Raw genomic sequence first — 20,356 nt, forward strand, 5'->3', positions numbered from 1 at the left:
TTTTCAAAACAACAATTTTTTATTGCTACTAGAAATATTTTCAGATCAAAATTATAATACTCTGCACATATAAAATAAAAACACTTGACTTCTATACTCTAATCTTATTCTCAGAACCAATATACATTCGTGGAATATTACATGCTAAATTACATACATATCTCGGATATGTAAGTTCGAATGAACAATTCACATTCGTCTCCACTTGTCTTTCACGTAACATATTGTCAGTTTTTATAATCGCACAAGAGGGGATAACTCAACATAATAAAAAAAAAAAACACCGTTGAAAGGTACAAGGAGTAGAATACTTTTTTCATTTCATAAACATTTCCATCTAACAAATGAGGCTACTTCCTTCGGTTGAGGTCCTCGAGAAGGTAGAAGATAATCGTGAATAACTGGATAATATATTTTTCAAATCATCGAACAAAGGTTACAACCAAACTTCCGTGAAGTAAACAATTCACATATGAATACTGATGTTAGAGTCTGTATAAAACCCGAAAGCAAACACATTCAGTTCGAATCGACCAAATTTCAACAAACACGAGTTTAGAGCTTGCTTACGTTTAAAAAAAATTGGTTAATGACGATAAATGGGTTCAGTTTTTTTGGAAACCTAATGAAAAATAACCGAGGATTACGTTTTTTCGCAGTTAGGACGCAAATTGGATGTCGACCTATTCGCGCATGTAAGGATAAGTTATATCCTTCAGAGGCTGGAAGGTTTCTTTTATCGCCTGAGGATTGGCGAATCTCAAGACGTAGTGAGGTCCTCCGGCTTTATCGTTTGTACCTACAACCAGATTGACAGGATGAAAAATATACTTACACATATTGAAGAAATAAACTGCTCGTCAAAAGCTGAGGATTTTGAATTAATTTGGGATACTTCTTAGAACTTTTCGGAGTGTTTCAGTGTCGGAAGATTCCTCCGGAGTAATTCTCCAACAATTTTTCACTTCTCCTGAAACTCTTTCTAGTAGATACATTTTCCTATACCACAGGAATGTTTTAAGCCCATGGAAGAAGTTTGGTCTTCTATCCTGGCAGGAATATGGGCTTCTTCACTTCCTTTAGCCTCGAGGCTAACCTATCACAAGATGAAAAGGTGCGAGATCTACAGGGTGAGTCTTCGACTCATACAAATATACAGTAGATTCTTGAGGTCAGAAGAAACACCTTTTTTATACCATTTTTTCTGATTCAATCCTGATAAGAAGATATAGCCATTTTAAGTTTACATAATGAGCTGTGCCACCCCTGGACAAACAAAATTACCTCCAGAATAACTAGCTAAATCTGTGCGACACATCTGTGGATCTTTTAAACAGAGTTGTACTCAGCCAAAGTACCCAATTTTTCAAATTTTACAGATACTTTTCATTTTTGAATATAAAATTACTCGAAAATGGTGCATTGTTCGATGAAATATGAAGAATACTTGAAAAACGTTGAAATATTCATGAGATAGCGTCCAACTTAGTTTCCAGAGTTGGGTTCTTTGAATTTTTGGTGTTTTTAAGGTACGTAATGGTCATAATAGAAAACTGGAAGACATGGGTGATGTTCGAAAAAGATTCATCGAATAAATGACGAACTATATTACGAAATTCACTTCATTCGATGAAGCTGTTTGTGAGATACAAGTAAAAATAACAGTTTTTAAGGTTTTCCGACAGTCCGTATCTCTTAAACCGAGCCAATTCGGAAAAAATGGTAAAAGTAAAGAGTGTTTCTTTCGACCACAAGAATCTACTGTTTTAATATTCGTACGAGTCAAAGACTCACCCTGTATAGTGCCTCCAGTGCCTTAGTTGAGCTACAGTGATGAAAACACTGGTTAGCCTTCGTACTCTACCAAGTGTTTTCCTCGTAATGTTCTGACTCGGCTTGGCATAAGTCTTACAGTCATGACAAACATCCATCGCAGTCTAGATGTTAGACTGGCTTCTTGAAGACACCTTCTGGTCACGCTCAGGGAAACTGAACAACCTACGAGGTTGATTTATCATTCTACGTACTTTGAGAGGCAGTCATCCCACTCAAAGGGCTAAAAACTGTCCAGTGGCCTTAAAACACGTGGTCTACCATTCCTGGGTCTTCGACGACCAGTTACAGAGCCAAGGTACCTTGAGAGTTAACGTAATATCGAACTTTCGTTGATATCGAAGGAATGGGACACTTCAACTTATGTTCGGTCAGTCTACAACATCCCAAGTCCTATTAACAGCAAAGAGAATGAAGAGAAAATCGTTAAAATGTGCGTTTTTCACACATGGATATACAGGGTGTCCCCCTGCTTCGCTCAGACGTTTGGATAGACGTTAAAGCTTATGTAACTGAAAAAAAAGTATCTAGAAGGTACGAAAAACACCTCTGACGAGCAGTTCTTCGACGGACGTTCGACCTACCGGACATCCTAGCGCCCCCGAAGGGCTGCTGACCCACGACGCTACCCGTCGACTTGTCGTTTATGTAGAAGTTACCGGCGGTGATCCTCAGCGCGTCCAAGGCCTTCTTCTGGAAAGCGCTGCGGGACGAATTTTTTTTTAAATCTGTATTTCCACGAGTCCTTCGTTTCTACTTACACGTCCTTGGCGAACACGGCCCCCGTGAGGGCGAACTGGGTGGAGCTCTCGATGAGTCCCATGATCTCGTCCTCCTTGCCGTCCTTGTACACGTAGACGGCCAGCACCGGCCCGAAGATCTCCTCCGTCATGATCTTATCCCTAGGATCTGTCGATTGAACGATTGTTGGTTCGATGAAATAACCGACACTGGGCAGAGAAAAGGGTGGTCTTGTAGGAGAGACAGATCTTTAGTAATAACCCAAATTTTTTACCTGTTGTCGCATTTTCCGCCGGCTATGATCGACAGGTTCTTCGAGGTCTTCGCGTGGTTTATGTAGCCGGAGATCCTGTCGTAGGCCCGGGCGTCGATCACGGCCCCCATGAAACTGTCGGCCTCGGTGGGGTCGCCGATCTTCAGCTTGTTCCTCTCCGCGATGAGACCCTCTTTGATCTGTCGATTATTATTATTATAAGAACGTTTAAATGTTGGCGAAGATCTTAAGAACGCTTACCTTGGGCCATAGGCTCTCGGGGACGTACATGCGGGCGCACGCGCTGCATTTCTGGCCGCAGTACTCGAAGGCGCTCCTGATGGTGCCGTTCACGACCGAAACCACGTCGGCGGACGAGTGGACGAAGTGGTAGTTCTTGCCGCCGCACTCCCCGATCAGCCTCGGGAAGTTTATGTATTTGTTGAGGTTCTGACCGACCTGGTTCCACAGTCTCTGGAAAGTACTGGAAAAACGAAAAAAATTATTTTCTCCTGAACTGGGCCAGATATTGGAAATTTTGGTATGAAAATATAGGTTTTCGAACACGCTGAATCTATTGCGAGCAATTTCGAAAGCCTATCTCCTTTCGTTTAGATTTTCATCTCAGAAATGGCATTTTTTCAAAAATTGGAATTTTCAATCTGCGATATCTCCTGTTATATTCGTCTGATCCAATTGGGATTTTCAGTTATATAATCAGCGTTGCCTAGGCTTCCACCCTAGCACAAAAACTCGATTTCGAAAATCTCGATTTTTTGGGTCAAAAATGAGCAAGGGGTTAGACCCCCCTAAAATGACCTATTTGCTACTCTCCCTGAAAATCAGGAAGTTCTATTGCTGTTTTAAGATATGGAATGCATAGAATTTGTTTAGAAGATTCTAGAAAACCAAACAGTTGATAATTCAATAGAGAATTACACTCCAGAGAGCTCTTCGAAGTCAACTCGAAAATGAAAAGTGGAAAAACAAAAAAAATAATTTTCTCCTAAAGTGGGCCAGATATTTGAAATTTTGGTATGGAAATGTAGGTTTTCAAACACGCTGAATCTATTGCAAGCAATTTCGAGAGCCTATCTCGCTTCGTTTAGATTTTCATCTTCGAAATGGCATTTTTCAAAAATTGCCAATTTTCAATCTGCGATATCTCCTGTTATATTCGACAGATCCAATTAGGATTTTCAGTTATATAATCAGCGTTGCCTAGGCTTCCACCCTAGCACAAAAAATCGATTTCGAAAATCTCGATTTTTTTGGTCAAAACTGAGCAAGGGGTTAGACCCCCCTAAAATCACCTATTTGCTACTCTGTCTGAAAATCAGGCTGTTCTATTACTGTCTTAGGATATGGAGGGCATAGAATTTGTTTTGAAGATTCTAGAAAATCAAACAGTTGATGATTCGATAGAGAATTGCACTCCAGAGAGCTCTTCGAAGTCAACTCGAAAATGAAAAGTGGAAAAACAAAAAAAATTATTTTCTCCTAAACAGGGCCAGATATTTGAAATTTTGGTATGTAAATATAGGTTTTCAAACACGCTGAATCTATTGCGAGCAATTCCGAAAGCCTATCTCCCTTCGTTTAGATTTTTATCTTTGAAAATGGCATTTTTCAAAAATTTCCAATTTTCAATCTGCGATATCTCCTGTTATATTCGACAGATCCAATTGGGATTTTCAGTTATTTAATCAGCGTTGCCTAGGCTTCCACCCTAGCACAAAAACTCGATTTCGAAAATCTCGATTTTTTGGGCCAAAAATGAGCAAGGGGTTAGACCCCCCTAAAATCACTTATTTGCTACTCTGTCTGAAAATCAGGAAGTTCTATTGCTGTTTTAAGATATGGAGTGCATAGAATTTGTTTAGAAGATTCTAGAAAACCAAACAGTTGATAATTCAATAGAGAATTGCACTCCAGAGAGCTCTTCGAAGTCAACTCGAAAATGAAAAGTGGAAAAACAAAAAAAATTATTTTCTCCTAAAGTGGGCCAGATATTTGAAATTTTGGTATGGAAATGTAGGTTTTCGGACACGCTGAATCTATTGCGAGCAAATTCGAAAGCTTATCTCCCTTAGTTTAGATTTTCATCTAGGAAATGGCATTTTTCAAAAATTGCGAATTTCACTTGAGAATTCGTCAAGATCGAACGGTTGCGCCGAGATGGATGAAATTCTCAGATTTGATACTAGAAGAGTTTCCCTTTCGGAATATGTATCATATTTAAATCTACAATAATTTTTGTGGAAGAAAAACTACTCGCAAGTTGACCTTCGAAGAATTCCCAAAAAGAAGGGGTCAGTTAAAACTTCCTCAAGACCGAAGAACACAATTTTGGAGGAGTGTAATTCATAGTGGGTTTACGCAGTGTTCCCAAGAACCAAGACCTAACAAAGTAACAGTCTGATCAGACTGTTACGCCCTTTTTTGGGTCTTGGTCCTCAGCAGAGACTCTTAGGGCCCATCTGACAAAATCTCGACCAACTTACGGCACGCTTCCCGTGAAGTTCAACCCTGCGAAATACGGGGAGGCGGTGATGGTGTCCCCGAAGACGGGTCCATCGGCAGGTACAAAGTTAACGACGCCGGCCGGCACGCCGGCCTCCCTGCAGATCTTGAAGATCTGCCAGTTGGACAGGAGGGCGGTGTCGCTCGGCTTCCACAGAACGGCGTTACCCTGAAAAAAAAAAAACATCCATAGGTATATGTACAAGGGAAGACTCCGAAGGTTTCTAAGGGTCGAATTACCGCAAGGGCCGGGGTGTAGGCCAGGTTACCGCCGATGGCGGTGAAGTTGAAGGGCGCCACGGCCGCCATGAACCCGTCCACGCCCCTGTACCTCATCGAGTTGAGCGTCTCCTTCGGATTCTCCGATATCGGCTGGTACTTGATGGCCTCCTTGAAGAAGAAGCTGTTGAAGCGGAAGAAGTCGATCAGTTCGGCCGCGGAGTCGATCTCCGCCTGTACCATCGTCTTCGACTGGCCCAGCATGGTGGCCGCGTTCAGTCGCGCCCTCCACTCCTTCGACATCATGGTCGCCGCCCTGTCCCAGATCTTGATCCTGAAAATCGAGGAAAATTGATCGAATTTGCGGTTTCCCTTCAGAAAAACCCAATTTCCCTTTGAAATATCGATGCATTTTCGCCAAAACATCGATATTTGACAAAAATGCCTCGTTATCTACAGGGTGGGCAAAATTAGTTGTCCACTAAGGGGATCTCGGGAACTATAAGAGCTAGAAAAAAACGGATGACACATTTCTAAGCTATTTTTCAGAGAAACGAAGAATGGTGAAGACAGTAGCCTCCTACGATCCTTCGTTTTTGAGTTATTAGCAAAAATTTGACAATTTCGAAAAGTTCTCATAACTTTTTTGTCTTTGAAGTTACAGATCTGAAACTTGAACCTTCTACAGGCACTTTTACACGTAGAATCTACTGACAAAAGTTCTTTTTTCCAATTCAATAATAACAAATTCAATAAAAGTTTGCATTCAAAAAAACCAAAGTTCACCTAATGATTCGAAATGAAAAATATTTTGAGCTCGTCAGTGGATTCCACGTGAAAAAGTGCCTGTAGAAGATTCAAGCTTCAGATCTGTAATTTCAAAGGCGAAAAAGTTATGAGAACTTCTCGAAATCATCAAAATTTTGCTAATAATTCAAAAACGAAGGATCGTAGGAGGGTGGGGATTCCACCATTCTTTGTTCCTCTGAAAAAGAGCTAGGAAATATAGCCTCCTAGCCTAGTATTCTTTGTTGTTGAGTTATTAGCAAAAAATGAGATTTCGACGATTTTAAAAAGTTCTAATAACTTTTTTGTCTTTGAAGTTACAGATCTGAAACTTGAACCTTCTACAGGCACTTTTTTACAGCTCGAAATATTATTTCGAATCATTAGGAATCTTTTACCAGTAGATTTCACGCATAAAAGTGCCTAAGAAGGTTCAAGTCTCAAGGCTTCTTCGAAAAAATTCAATATACCCACATATATCTTCTGACGAGCAGTTTAATTTTAAAATTTGCGAAAAACGACTCAAAATCATCTCTCTCCTCCTTATTACAAAGGCTCATTATCGAGAATAACGAACCAAAACACTCATTTTGTAGCTTAAAACCCAGATCGATGGGCAGTTTGACATAGTGACAATTTCTCCAGAAAACCTTCGTAATATCGGATTGTAATGACTCAAACCACGCAATATCAACCGGAAAATCATTAACCCATTTAACCTAAAGAAATGAACTCTGAATTTCTTAAAAAAACAACAAAATTCAAACTTTATTTGTCTCCCCTCATGAAATTCAAAATATGTAAATGTCCCATTCATCAACCTCGATAATATCAAGTCTGGATAATGAAATCAATCTATTTTTATACAGGGAGCTTCAGAGTCGATTGACGAGCTTCAAAGGCTATGAAAAAACTATAAAAGTTGGGAGAAAACTGTTTCATTTATTCGAATCAGTAGGAAATACAGTTTTCATCTAGATGGTCCAAATCATGCTACAAACTAAAAATTGCAGACCCCGAGGAACACAAAGAGGTCTTCCGCACCTACCATGACCCTTCGAAACCCGTCAATCAGCTCTGTCGACTCATTTTGTTTATCGAACAACCCCCAAAGGAACTCCTGATGATTCAATTCTGAACAGAAACCCCCAATTCTTTCTTACCTTTCTGCAATAGGCACCCTATCCCACTTCTTCTGGGTTTCTGTCGCAACTTGTATCGCCTTATTTAGAAGTTCTTTGTTCGCGTAGTAAAATTTCGCAATTTTGTGCTTGTGGTTATGGGGCATCACCTGAAAAAATTCAACCGTTGGTAATGGTCGAACAGTTTTCCTTCCCTTACAAAGAAAAATCTACGCACCTGATACCTGACGTCCTCGGTCCTGTATTCCTTATCGCCGATGACCAGGGGTACGTCCTCCACCTGGGAGGACAACTGTTTGATGGCATCCTCCAGCTGTTTCCTTTCGGGGGAGTTCTTCAGGTACCCCAGAACCGGCTCGTTTTTCACCGGAAAATCGGGGATCTTGTCCAGTTGCACCACTGAGGCGTAGCATTTACACAGCGCCCTGAAACACCCCACGATTAGGTCTGTGAGAAATTGGACGAGCCTGGAGTTTTAACACATTTTTTCGGGATCGTCCATTTGTCGTCAGCGATTTTCCAAGTGTCAAAATTGATGTTTCTACGAAAGGATTGGTTCAACAACAGTTACTCGAGATAACTGGGGTGCCTATTTGAAAATAGGCTTGGTACTTTGCCCTTATCCAACATCAACAATAGGGCATTATGTAAGACAGTATTGGTTGCCAAAGAACGATCAAAACCTGCCAAAGGATCAATAGACTTACAACTTGAAGAGTAATTCGGAAAATGACTAGTATTTTCTCGCAAAAACCTCCCCTCCATGATGCACCCTTGAGTTACCCTTCGTAAGGAGTACTATAAATAGATCATCTACATGTGAACCGTAAAGAAAATCTTTTGGCAACTCTTGAGTTCACATGAATTATCCACAAACACAGAATTCCGAGTTGATAGTGTAGTCATATTTATCATCTACAGCAAGTATATTTGACAAACTATTTAAACCAATGGCGTACGCAAATAGGTAAATAAGTTATTTTCATCTCGACTACGTAATTGCATGGAAAAACATAAGATATTAGGACCGTCTATTTATGTAGCGTTTCAGCGTTTTGAACCCTCCGTTTTCCAACAACTGGAGTGGAAACTGATGAGGAAAAATCAAGTCTTAAACCTCCCAGTTGCACCCCAAGGTACTCTGGGTACTCATATAGTTTTTAATGAGTTCAAAAGTTTTATTTTCATTATCATAGCCTTCAAATGAATTAAAGGTGGTTGCCAGATGAAAATTCACAGCTTTTACGACAATATCTCCTGACATATTTGCACTTAGTATATAGTTTGTGCATACTAATGAATATTGGAGATCAGATTCAAGGTTAAACGTTTCCCAACACATCAAAACCGATGTTAAGTACATAGTTACTATTTTATTGGTGGTACAAAGGGGGAAAACTTGAATTTCCATGAATATAATCGCCTATGCCTGAAGATGGGTCTGGAAAATCTTCAAACGTTATCAAAGAACGTTAGTGGGAGAATCCTACGATAGGAATTTTCGTGTGAATGTATAAAATACTCGAGGTAGATCGTTAGTGTCACGGGATGCATGAGAATTTCCCGAAACACCATAGAAAATATCGATTTTTCATCTAGGAATTTTCCCACGTCACTGCTCGATTTCACGACATGTACATGGGGGAAACCTGCCAATATTTGTTTATAAATAAGCCCGATAACAGATTAATCACAAGGGGGGAATCCTATCACTTCGACATTTCAATAATCCACGATTATTATGATCATTATATGGGTCAGTGGGATCGTGAGATAAACATTGATATATTTTATCGCAGATAAAATGTCACTAACCTTTGAAGATTTGTCGTTGAAGCCGAGGTCTGCTTTAAAATTGATAACATCCTGGAGCGAGCCTGCCGTAGGGGTTCCGAATGATCGCGATATTTTTTAGAGATTACACAATTTTATATGAAGGCATTGGTTTGACACTTCTATTCGCGAAACGGTTCTGACGTAACAATGGAAAATTGAAAGCGATTTTCCGACCTACGAGCGGGGTCTGTGCGGCTGACAGACAGCCAGTCTGTGGTTGCCGGGACAGGGCCGCATTCAGGACTCGAAAATTTCGGCCGATATGACACAGGGTCATTTTATTCGATTTTTCCCAATATTTATCGATAAGTCTGTAGTTATTGGGCTTCCCAGTTGGCCCAACTGAGAAATGGGAGTTTCTTAGATATTTTCCAGAAGTCTTAGCAGTTATTAATTCAAGGGGAGTATCAACAAAAAATATCAACGAACCCACTATTTTGCATCATTTTATTAACACAAGTGCTTGAGGGAAACAAATCCATATACATTACATGGCAAAAAACAACAACAAACGTGCTTAAAGGCACTCCAATATATATAAACTTAATATCCTCTATACACATAAAAAATTGACTAAAAAGTGGAACATTCTCAGATTCAGTGTACATATACTTACATATAGGTAACTATAGGAAATATTACTTAGCAATAATATGAAAACTTATCTGAAACTGTTGAAATAATATTCCCGTATAAATTCAATAAACCCCAACAAAAATAATTTTATATACATATTTAAAATTTACAATAAAACTTGCAAATATATATAAAACATTCATCAAATGCAATACAATTATATACTCCCTATATACAAAAACTGGATCAATACTAGTAATCAAATTATGGTGACAAATTTCTTTGGTCGATAACTGCTGGAAAACTGATCGAGTGAATTCCTGAACAAATTTCGCTAAAAATCTGATAAATTATCTATTTTTCCCCAACAACGGGATCAAACTTTCAGGCTTTTTTCCTATTATATTCTATGTAACATGATTTTCATCTGATATTTGGAAAATAATTTCATCTTTCAATATAGTATTCCAAAAATATGAAGCAGATCTAACGATAAGGCGATTCTTTAATACTGAATCATATTCTAAGCCACATGATTTAGGTTGAACGCATTCGAGCCCCATGAAATTCAAAAAAAGAACCTCACGCTTTGGCAGAAATGTTGGAATTACTATTTTGAGATCAAAGAACAATCACTTTAGAAAATCTGATATATATCGCTCTTCAAACTGCTCAAACGATTCAGTTTTTAAATTTATTTTTCGTTATTATTTTCTTCAGTTTGATAACAATATTTACGGATTTCTTCATTAATTTTCCAGGTTCTTTTCTTGAATTTGAACGAAACCCTTTCTGAGTATATAGACGTATTGTTGAAGCTGCAGACTATTGAGTAGGCATTGATTTTGAACGTTTTGTCTATATACAACCCTGTATCGAGATGATAAAGTTTTTATCTCTAGTAAATATATATCTTTGTCTAATTTAGGTGGAAAATTCTATATGCTATTCTTGAATATATATCGTATATATTATATCCCCTCTATATTTCTTATAAAATAGTTTTTTTTCTATAAACAGGTACATTTCTTGAAAACTCTGGTGCAGATCTCTCCTCGTTAAGAGAAAATATTCACAACACTCACTAAAGGCTTGAAATTTCGCATTTGGTCCCTAAAATCTCACTCGAATCTCAATTTTTTCGCCATCGAATCGATAAACGCATACCTCTGCAACCTAACGACCGGCTGAAGGTTCAAAAAGTCCGTTTTCCTCTTGAAAATCAACTTGACACCCGATATATTCTCCCCTCCGTAAACCGAGAACTCACCGGCTGTCTCTTGCACTTCGTTCTCACTGGTTTCCGGACTCTCCGAGTACAGATTCCTGAATCTCTTCTTCTTTTTCTTAACCTTACCGTCTACCTTCTTCAATTGTAATTTCAGATCTTTGTTCGGGGAATTCTCCACGGTTTTCTTGATCTCGTAATTGTCTTCTGTCGGTTTAGTGGTCTGTTGGTTTATCTGTAACTGTTGCATCTTTTTCTTGAAGTATATTATTCTTCGTATCTGTTTGATTTCTTCCGAACTGAGTTGTTCTTTTCTCAGGAATTTATGCATCAGTATGTCGTCCTCGTTTGGTACCCTGTTCTTTGTCGTCTTTGGTATTTGGATATTTAACGAATTCAGTTTTAAATCGACTTCTTCCTTGTAGTTTTTCAACCCGTTTTCACTAGTATTGGATTTTGAACTATTCTGATACGAATTTTTCAGTTCGTTATCGATCAGACTTGTATCGAAGTCGTTTATATCTATTATTAGTTTATTCTTTGAACCTTTTAAGGTTTCCAACTTGTTTTTTTCTAAAAAACAATGGGCAAATGCGTCTGTTATACAGTCTTTGGGGGAGTTTGAATCTTCCCAGTCGTTTCGGACAACCTCCGACTTCTGTAACCTTCTAACTATACTATTTTGGTATTTAGGATTTGTACCTTCGTTCTTATCTTCACAATCATCCCTTGTCCTTTCCTCGAAGTTGTCGGAGCAGGATGAGGTAACCTCGCAACAACTAGAATTCGAATCCTGCCTGATTTTCACGGTTTTCGTTTGTGTGGTGTGCACCTCGTTTATCTGGACATTGTCATCGAAGGAAACTCTTCTCCTGACAGTTCCTGTGGATTCGTACTTGTTATCAACGGTTTTTCTCCTATTTGTCGTATTGGGTTCGTTTATTTCCAAGATCAATTGATTGGGTATTGCAGTCTTGTAGTTTTTCAATTGGTTATCGATGGAAATTCTGTTGAGCAAAGGTTCTGATTGGTCTGAGGTGTTACCAGTCGAGAGAGATCTAAACGGTGATATGTTCAACGTTCTACAAGTGGTCGCTTCCTGAAAGTGACGATGTTATTATTTTGGTACACGGTAAATAGGGGATATTTACCTCAGAGTTGCATCTCAGAAGGCCGGTGCGTTCGGAATTCATAAACTGAAGCCTCCTGGGGTCCTTGACGCAATTGGCCATCTTCTCGAACTGCTTCCCCGAGTAAATAGTGGACGGTTTGGGGCGGTTCCTCTGATCGTCGCACACCTTAGATTCCTCCACCCTGGCGACCTTGGCCGCCCTCTCGGGCACCTTGGACTCCTCCGTTTTCCTCTTGCGGCTGTTGTACTCCTGGATGCTGAGCTTCTTCTTCAAATTTGAATGGTCTTTTCTTGAGAGGTAGTGTTCGTTCGCGTGCTTGGTCAGGGAGAGGTCCCTGGGCGCGGACACCTTCGGGAATCTGGGGTGTTTCTCCAGGGCGTTGGGGGGCCTGGCCACCTCCGGTTCGTTCGGGGCCCGGACCTCCTGAAAATTTTGAGCCGTCGGAGGCGCCGGTTGGACTGCTAGCTGAGAGGTGCTGGTCGGTTTTTCGTCCGTCTTCTTCTTATCTGAAACGAGAGGGGGCGATTGAGGGAGTCTTTTTTTAAGGCGGTTTGAGTCTTTATGATCGATTGGGGAAAAGAACAAGATTGGTCAGTTTTACATGACCCTCCAGGCTCAGGATTAATGTGATCATGAAGGACCTGTAGTAGTTGGGGTGCCCTATAGGGAAATTCGGGATTTACTCGAGCGTGTCGGATTAATATAAGGGTAGATACCTTGGACCCTGTAGAGTAAGTCACGTGTACATAAAAATCATTTAAAAAAAAACACAATCTGACACTCTCAGCAAGCCGAAACAATAACAACTGGCTTTAAAGCTCAGAAAAATAGGTACTGTTGAATTATCTCCTCTCCTGGGCTTTAAATCGTTTTCGCGTTCATTATTAAAGTTTTAGAGCATAAGATTTTCTTAAAATTACGTCCGAAGTAATTTTCTCATACCCTTTCGCATGTATGGCTAGCTACTGTAACTCGAAAACGATTGAGAGTACGTAAAATTGCTTCAGACAAAAGTTTTGTAGAATTTTATTATCTACAACTTTCATAATGAATACAAATATGATTAGAGGTAAAGGAAAGGAGATATTTGAAGAAAAATCATTGTAATCATCTTCAAACTGTCAGATTAAGAAATCTCCCCTGATTAAACCTTTTTTTCTTTCTACTATCTAATCTTCTAGCCCTCCACAACGCTCGAGTAAATACCGATTTAGCATCGTGGGCTTCCCAACTATAGGGTCAAGGGCAAAAGTACAAGGTTCATCGACTGTATCAAGTCTATGTAGGGGTTCTTTGAAACCACAGCGTCCCATAAGAGATCACAAAGAGTTTAGAGTGTTTAGGTTGCCGAATGAGTTGAACACTGCTGCGCATCCCCCTTATTTGTACTCTAAAACGTGGGCTGAGTGATGCTGCCAGCTGATAATGATCTAACAGAGACTCGACTGACCGTGAGGATTTAAATAAACCTTTCAGTCCACTTTCTCTCGATCTGGCGCATTGATGAACAGCAAAAGACTCAAAAATTAGTTGAGGACTTAGGAATTAGGAGAGGACTGCGCCTCCTCAGATACTAGAACTCTGGAACTGGAGGGCAAAGCTGCAGATGGCTTAGTTGGGGGGGACAATAGACCTTAAGGTCCCTACTGAACTAAAAACCGAGTACATACCTGAATTTGCACCCGACGAAGGTTCCTTGAGGATCACAGAGGCTATAATATTAATCCTTTGCTTATTCTCGTCCACCGATCTCCTTCTAACCTTCTCCTTATCCTTCGTCTTGACCTCTGAATCCTTCTTCTTAGCACCGTCGCCACCCTTAACCTTGTGCACGGCAGAGCACACTTGGTTTTTATCCACCTTGACCATCTTGGGCACCTTCCTAACCTCACTCCTGACCTCCTTCTCCAGCGAGCCTTCGTCGACGCCCTGCGTCTTATCCGCGTCGTCCCCGAAAACGTACTGGGAATACTTCAGTCGTATCTTTTCCTTCCTCATCTTCCTCTGCTTGATCAGCTCCTGGAAGGCCACCTGGGACCCTCCCTTCGGCCTGGACGCTGCGCGCGCCGATTTCAGCGGTTTCTTATCCTTGACCTCAACGTTAACCTTCTGGGTGGGTGAGGCCGGTTCTGGTTTCGTCTTGACCTTTCTGAATTCCCGGAGGGAGCTGTGGGTTTTGGGGGGGGCTTGGGACTGCTCGTCTTCGTAAAGTTTCTTGGATGCTTTGGTGCATAAGACGGGCTTTTGGTCGACCACCAGCTCGTCGCTCTTGAGGTCGAGGTTTATCTCTTCCTCCAAACTTTCGTCGCCTATTATAATCTCGTTTTCGTTCAGTATTATATCCTCGAATATATCCATCGTTTCTGGTTGGGTACTGGTGATTTCTTCGTTCCTCAGAAGGTTCTCTTCATCCTCAGACGAGCTGATAGTTTTAGGAGGCGATTTATCCTCGTTTTCCTCAGTCTTACCCACGCAAGTTTCCTGGTACATCTCCAGCGTTTCCAACTCATTCTGGGTGGTTTCAAGGACCCCATGTTCACTTACACGATCCAAATGTTCGTAATTATCGTTTATATCCACAGTGGCGCTGCTAGAAATCGGTACAACAGTGATAACCTTCTTCCCGTTGATCTGGTTCACGCTAATCTCCACCAATTCACCGCAAATCTCCAACAGGACCACGTTCTCCTCGATCTTGAGCACGCTCCTGTATTGGAAGTCTTCCAATTGCGATTTTTCCTCGTCCTGTTCGTCTTTGACCTCTTTCTTCAGCAGAGGCTCCACGAACCTCTGCTCGAAGGTGATCTCTTCCTTCGTATGCTTCTTGTGGTCTTCCACCAAATCCTCTTTTTTCATGGGAGTATTTTTCTCTATTTCCTCCACCGTTTTTGTGCTTGGCGTTTCATTCTTCGGGGCATCTACTTCAACCGTGGCTTCTCTTTGTGAAGGTTCAGTTCTTTGAATAACCGAAAACCTGCAGGGTCTCTGCGAAGCCTCTTCCACAAAATCCATCTTGTTATCTTCGTTTTCTTGTATTGCTTCTTCGTCTTCGGTATCGAGCTTCATTCTTTTATTGCCATTTTCAGTTTTAGCTTCTTCTTTTTTGCAGGAAAAAGTTTCAGGTAGACATCTCTTGAGATTTTCTGCTTCCTCAGGTAGGTGGAGATCCTCAGATACTTCGTTCTCCTCTTTTTCCATCGGAGTTTCATCGATCTCTTCAATCTTATCCTTTTCCAAGTCTTCTTTTCCTTCAGGTACTACTGGGAGAGGAATTTCGGAATTTTGTTTGGTTTCTTCCTTCGTGGAAGAGTTTTGCGTCTTTTTCAGGTTATCGCCACCCTCTGAAAGCTCTTCCACGGTAGATGTTCCTTTGTTTTCTACAGTCTCATCACTTATTTTCACCTCAAGATAGGTAGTTTCAGATTTTTCCATGTTTTCATCTTCTTGTGTTGTATTCTCAGAGTTTTCTTCAGATGCATCGTTCGAAAAAGCCCTTTTTTCTTCTACTTCTTCCCCGGAAGGTACTTCTACTTCTGCACTGTCTTTCATGGGAGAAATGTCAGTGTTTTCCCTTTCTTCATCGATTTGAGGATTTGTATCAATTTCTTCTTCACTTCCCGATTTACAATTTATGTAACATTCTGATCCATTGAAGCTGGTTGATTCGGAAATTTGACCTATAACTTCTTGAGACTTGTCTTCGCTTGTTTCTTCATCTTGGTTTTCTTCATTCTGCTTCGTTTCAAGGTTAGAAAGCTCACTTTCCACATCAGGACAATGGACTTCTTTATCTTCACTCGAGCATTCGATTGAATTTTCTTCATTTTCTGTGTAGCTTTTTGTTTCTTCAGTCAAATCATTTTTCTTGACGGTTTCATCTGTCTCTTCATTATCTTGACTTGGAGGAGTATTTATCTGAGTAGCACTCTCTATTTCTTCACTATCTTGACCTGGATTTGTATTTATCTGTGTTTCTGTTTCTTTATTATCTTGGCTTGGAGCTGTATTTATCTGAGGAGCAGTATCAGCTTCATTCTCACTTGAAACCTTTTCTATTTCCTCGCAATTATTCAGAGTTTGATTCGAGTTAGAACCGATACGATAAATAATATCGTCCACTGAAAATATGCGTTTTCTTTTTATTCCAGTTCTGGGAATCTCGATAAACTTATCTTCCGAATACTCCAACTTGCTCTTCGTTTTATCTTCGTCACTTTCAGGAATTTCGGTGGTTTCTTCCTTCGTCACCGAAACTTCAGTGGTTTCTTCCCCTGTCACTGAAACTTCGGTGGTTTCTTCCCCAGTCACTGAAACTTCGGTGGTCTCTTCCCTTGTCACTGAAACTTCGGTGGTTTCTTCCTTTGTCACCAAAACTTCGGTGGTTTCTTTCTTTGTCAATGAAACTTCGGTGGTTTCTTCCCCTGTCACTGAAACTTCGGTGGTTTCTTCCCTTGTCACTGAAACTTCGATGGTTTTTTCCTCTGTCACTAAATCTTCAGTGGTTTCTTCCTTTGTCAGTGGAACTTCGGTGGTTTCTTCCGTTGTCACTGGAAATTCAGTGGGTTCTTCCGTTGTCTTTGAAATTTCGGTGGTTTCTTCCATTGTCGCTGAAATTTCGGTGATTTCTTCTGTTGTCACTGAAACTTCAGTGGTTTCTTCCCTTTTCACTGATTCTTCTGGGGGAAGCACGGCTTCATTTTCCGTTTCTGGCTTACTCTCATTGGCTGGACCCATTTCTTCAGTTTTCAAAACTGAAACTTCTGTTGGGGTTTCTGGAGATACAGGAGGAGCTTCAGAGTTTTCGGCTACATGTGTTATTTCCCCTTTATCGTCTTCCTTGGTTTCTTCTTTCTTCTCTTGGGAAGTTTCAACGGTATTTTCAGTATCTTGATTATCCTTCTCACTCTTCTGGTAGGTGTGTTCTTCGAAACCATCGAAAATCAAGGGCATATGCTTGATTGTTGTAGCTTCGTCTTGCAAATGGTCGTTTTTCTTCAGTTCTTCATGTGTTTCTACTGGTTTTTCTTCTTTTTTCTCGGATATTTCCTGTTCCTCGTTCTCGCTCTTACTGGTCCTCCTAGACGTGGTGCTCAAATCGATGATGGCCTCGTTCTCTTCGACCCCAGGCGAACCGGTCCTCAAGTCCTTAGGGTTGGACGTATCCAGGTCGAGGTTCAAATAGTCTGGAATCCTCGAGTTCAAACCATCGTCCATCTTCATAACCTGGTGGTTCTCCATCGGCATGTGCATGTTGGCGGAGGTCAGAGTATCCTGGACTATCTTATCCAGCTCCTCGTGCGCCTCCTTCAGGATGGCCTCCTCGTTCATCACGTTGGAGATCATCGCGTTGGCACCCTCATCCTTCTTCTGTTTCGCTTCACAAGGCACTGACGATGGGTTGGGAAGGAGGGACTCGTCGAAGTTGAGCCTGCTCTGGGCGGAGGGTATGACGATGCAGGAGTTCTGCTGAGGCACTTCGTGGTAGGTCTCCGTTGGTTTATCGGGGGTTCTCGGGCTGTCGCTATGGTGTAGACTGAGGTTCAAGGACGCGTCGCCGTTCTGGACTATCGGGGACACCTGGTGGGGGGCGTTCATCCTGTTGTACCCCGGCTGGTGGTAGGGACGTTGGGCGTTGCCGTCCATACTCTGGTGATTGGCGATCACGTTGATCGTAGCGGCCGTCTGATGTTCCTGAGTCGTTGGTCTGTTCACCAGACAGTCCCCCTTGGGGTTTTCGATGATGTGAAGGCTAACCACCCTGTCTTGACTGTCCGCAGGTAGAACCCCGGTTTCACCACTAGTTTTATCCAGTATCTTTATAGCCCCAGTGTTATCGATGGAAACGTTACTCTTGAAGATATACTGCCCGTTTTCTGACGCTATAAGAGGTACCCCATTCTCCAGGTACTGCGGTAATTCCGAGGCATTTATCACGTACACCTCGTTGGTCTCGTCCCTGTTCAGCCTGGAGATGTACTTGGGGTTCTCGATGGTGGTGGGTATCTCCGCCGTGGGTTCCTCCTCGGCCCAGTTCTCCAGGTACTGCCGTATGTTGTTGGAGGCCACGTGGTTCTCCGTCATCTCCTGCGCGTGGTGGTTGGGCATGTACTGCGCGTGCGCCCTCGGGTGCGGATGTTGCTGCGGGTGATGGTAGTAGTCCTGGGGCACGGCCGGCGGCCTGCGCTGCTGGTAGTGCTGGGCGTAGGCGGGGTAGTTGGGGTACCCCGTCTGGATCTTCTGAGGTACCGGAGGGAAGCCCATGCCGATCTCCATGTTTTCAGCGTACGTCCGTCGGGGTGACATGCTGCGTTCCATGTTCATCGCGTAACGTCCCATGGACGTGTTCATCTGGGCGGATCTGGGGTAGTTGCAGCTCGGGTAGTTGTACTGCTGCGCCGTCATGTTCCGGTGGGGGTAGTTGGGGGGGTAGGTCGTGTTTGATGGCGGTAAAGGCGTGGGGTAGTATCTGAAACGAAAGTTCAATAAATCTGGGTCTTCTCCTCAAAAAAACCTAAGTATTTGTAGAGTTCTTCCGAAGGCTCTTAGTGATTCTTACCGTTGTTTCTGGGCGTACATCCGGCTCTGCTCCATGGGGCTGTACTCGGTGGGGAACTCCCTGATGTGATGGTGTTCGGTCATGAACGACCTGGCCAGATGGGGGTCCATCCGCTGGAAGGGAGTCAGGGAGGCGTTGTCCAGGGGTCCGTAGTTTCTCGACTGGGGAATGTTGTACTTGAGGAACGGCGGTATCTGGTGGTTGAAGGCGCCCTCCTTCGGAATGTACTGAGATTCAGGCTTGTAGGGGGAATGCATCTGCGGAGAAAAATATAGGCATAGGCTTTCGGAATTGCTTGCAATAGATTCAGCGTGTTCGAAAACCTACATTTTCATACCAAAATTTCAAATATCTGGCCCTGTTTAGGAGAAAATAATTTTTTTTGTTTTTCCACTTTTCATTTTCGAGTTGACTTCGAAGAGCTCTCTGGAGTGCAATTCTCCATCGAATCATTAACTGTTTGGTTTTCTAGAATCTTCAAAACAAATTTCATGCACTCCATGTCCTAAGACAGTAATAGAACATCCTGATTTTAAGACAGAGTAGCAAATAGGTCATTTTAGGGGGGTCTAACCCCTTGCTCATTTTTGACCCAAAAAATCGAGATTTTCGAAATCGATTTTTGTGCTAGGGTGGAAGCCTAGGCAACGCTGATTATATAACTGAAAATCCCAATTGGATCAGACGAATATAACAGGAAATATCGCAGATTGAAAATTGCAATTTTTGAAAAATGCCATTTCCTAGACGAAAATCTGAACGAAGCGAGATAGGCTTTCGAAATTGCTCGCAATAGATTCAGCGTGCTTGAAAACCTATATTTTCATACCAAAATTTCAAATATCTGCCCCAGTTTAGGAGAAATTAATTTTTTGTTGTATTTCCACTTTTAATTTTCTTGTTGACTTCGAAGAGCTCTCTAGAGTGTAATTCTCTATCTACTGTTTATTTTTCTAGAATCTACAGAACAACTTCTATGCATATAAATCGTATTTTCAATTTAATGTAGTTTTGTACATAGATCGGTTGGTTTCATTCAAAAGGGAGGATTTAGAAGGGGTTGCGTTGCACTGGGACCTTAAGATCTTCAGTGTGCCCCATCAGAGCTCCTACAAGATTCTTGCCCTTAGTATTTTTTTGCTTTTCATCCTCCTCCTCCTCTCCACAGAATCTGCACTCGTCAGTTCCTGCCAGACCCACCCTCTTTAGGCCCCAAAAGCTTTTGTCTTTGTCTCATACAAATATTTCAACAATAGATTCTTGAGGTCAAAAAGAACACATTTCATTCGATAAAACCGTTTGTGAGATAGAACTAAAAAACATTTTTTTATGGTTTTTCAACAGCCTGTATCTTTTGAAACGAACCGAATCGGAAAAAAAAGTAAAGGAAGCGTTTCTTTTGACCTCAAGAATCTACTTTTGAAATATTTATACGAGTCAAAGCTCCACCTTGCATATTTCTTAGGTCCCCCCCTAAGAAACATTTTTGAGTCTTTCTAGTCTCGAGAGTAATTCTCCTTCAGTTTTTTC

At 41.5% G+C, this 20,356-nt stretch overlaps 3 protein-coding genes across 6 annotated transcripts in view; all 3 read right to left on the bottom strand.

The window, feature by feature from the left end:
• LOC123319966 overlaps window positions 1-20,356 on the bottom strand; it is a 451,417-nt gene that overhangs the window by 117,746 nt on the left and 313,315 nt on the right. The gene's annotated exons all lie outside the window — the stretch shown is intronic.
• Window positions 1-20,356, bottom strand: part of LOC123319893 (delta-1-pyrroline-5-carboxylate dehydrogenase, mitochondrial) — a 24,436-nt gene continuing 4,080 nt past the window's right edge. The window contains exons 2-11 of one of the 2 annotated variants that reach the window (XM_044906949.1): window positions 9,313-9,452; window positions 7,715-7,922; window positions 7,519-7,646; window positions 5,591-5,903; window positions 5,332-5,519; window positions 3,089-3,311; window positions 2,849-3,027; window positions 2,595-2,783; window positions 2,418-2,536; window positions 1-799 (exon numbers count right to left, since the gene is read on the bottom strand). In XM_044906949.1, coding sequence (XP_044762884.1) covers window positions 684-799; window positions 2,418-2,536; window positions 2,595-2,783; window positions 2,849-3,027; window positions 3,089-3,311; window positions 5,332-5,519; window positions 5,591-5,903; window positions 7,519-7,646; window positions 7,715-7,922; window positions 9,313-9,362 — 1,713 coding nt within the window. In that variant the 5' untranslated portion in view covers window positions 9,363-9,452 and the 3' untranslated portion in view covers window positions 1-683. Of the gene's footprint in view, window positions 800-2,417; window positions 2,537-2,594; window positions 2,784-2,848; window positions 3,028-3,088; window positions 3,312-5,331; window positions 5,520-5,590; window positions 5,904-7,518; window positions 7,647-7,714; window positions 7,923-7,979; window positions 8,108-9,312; window positions 9,453-20,356 lie in introns of those variants that run through there. The other variant, XM_044906950.1, reaches the window with a different exon arrangement.
• LOC123319870 (titin-like) overlaps window positions 9,769-20,356 on the bottom strand; it is a 25,274-nt gene continuing 14,686 nt past the window's right edge. For all 3 annotated transcript variants that reach the window (XM_044906892.1, XM_044906891.1, XM_044906890.1), the window contains 4 exons: window positions 18,827-19,083; window positions 13,941-18,736; window positions 12,289-12,776; window positions 9,769-12,236 (listed from right to left, as the gene is read on the bottom strand). In XM_044906892.1, coding sequence (XP_044762827.1) covers window positions 11,031-12,236; window positions 12,289-12,776; window positions 13,941-18,736; window positions 18,827-19,083 — 6,747 coding nt within the window. In that variant the 3' untranslated portion in view covers window positions 9,769-11,030. The remainder of the gene's footprint in view (window positions 12,237-12,288; window positions 12,777-13,940; window positions 18,737-18,826; window positions 19,084-20,356) is intronic.

Source organism: Coccinella septempunctata, chromosome 9 (genome assembly GCF_907165205.1).
Source record: "Coccinella septempunctata chromosome 9, icCocSept1.1, whole genome shotgun sequence".
NCBI classification, from domain to species: domain Eukaryota; kingdom Metazoa; phylum Arthropoda; class Insecta; order Coleoptera; family Coccinellidae; genus Coccinella; species Coccinella septempunctata.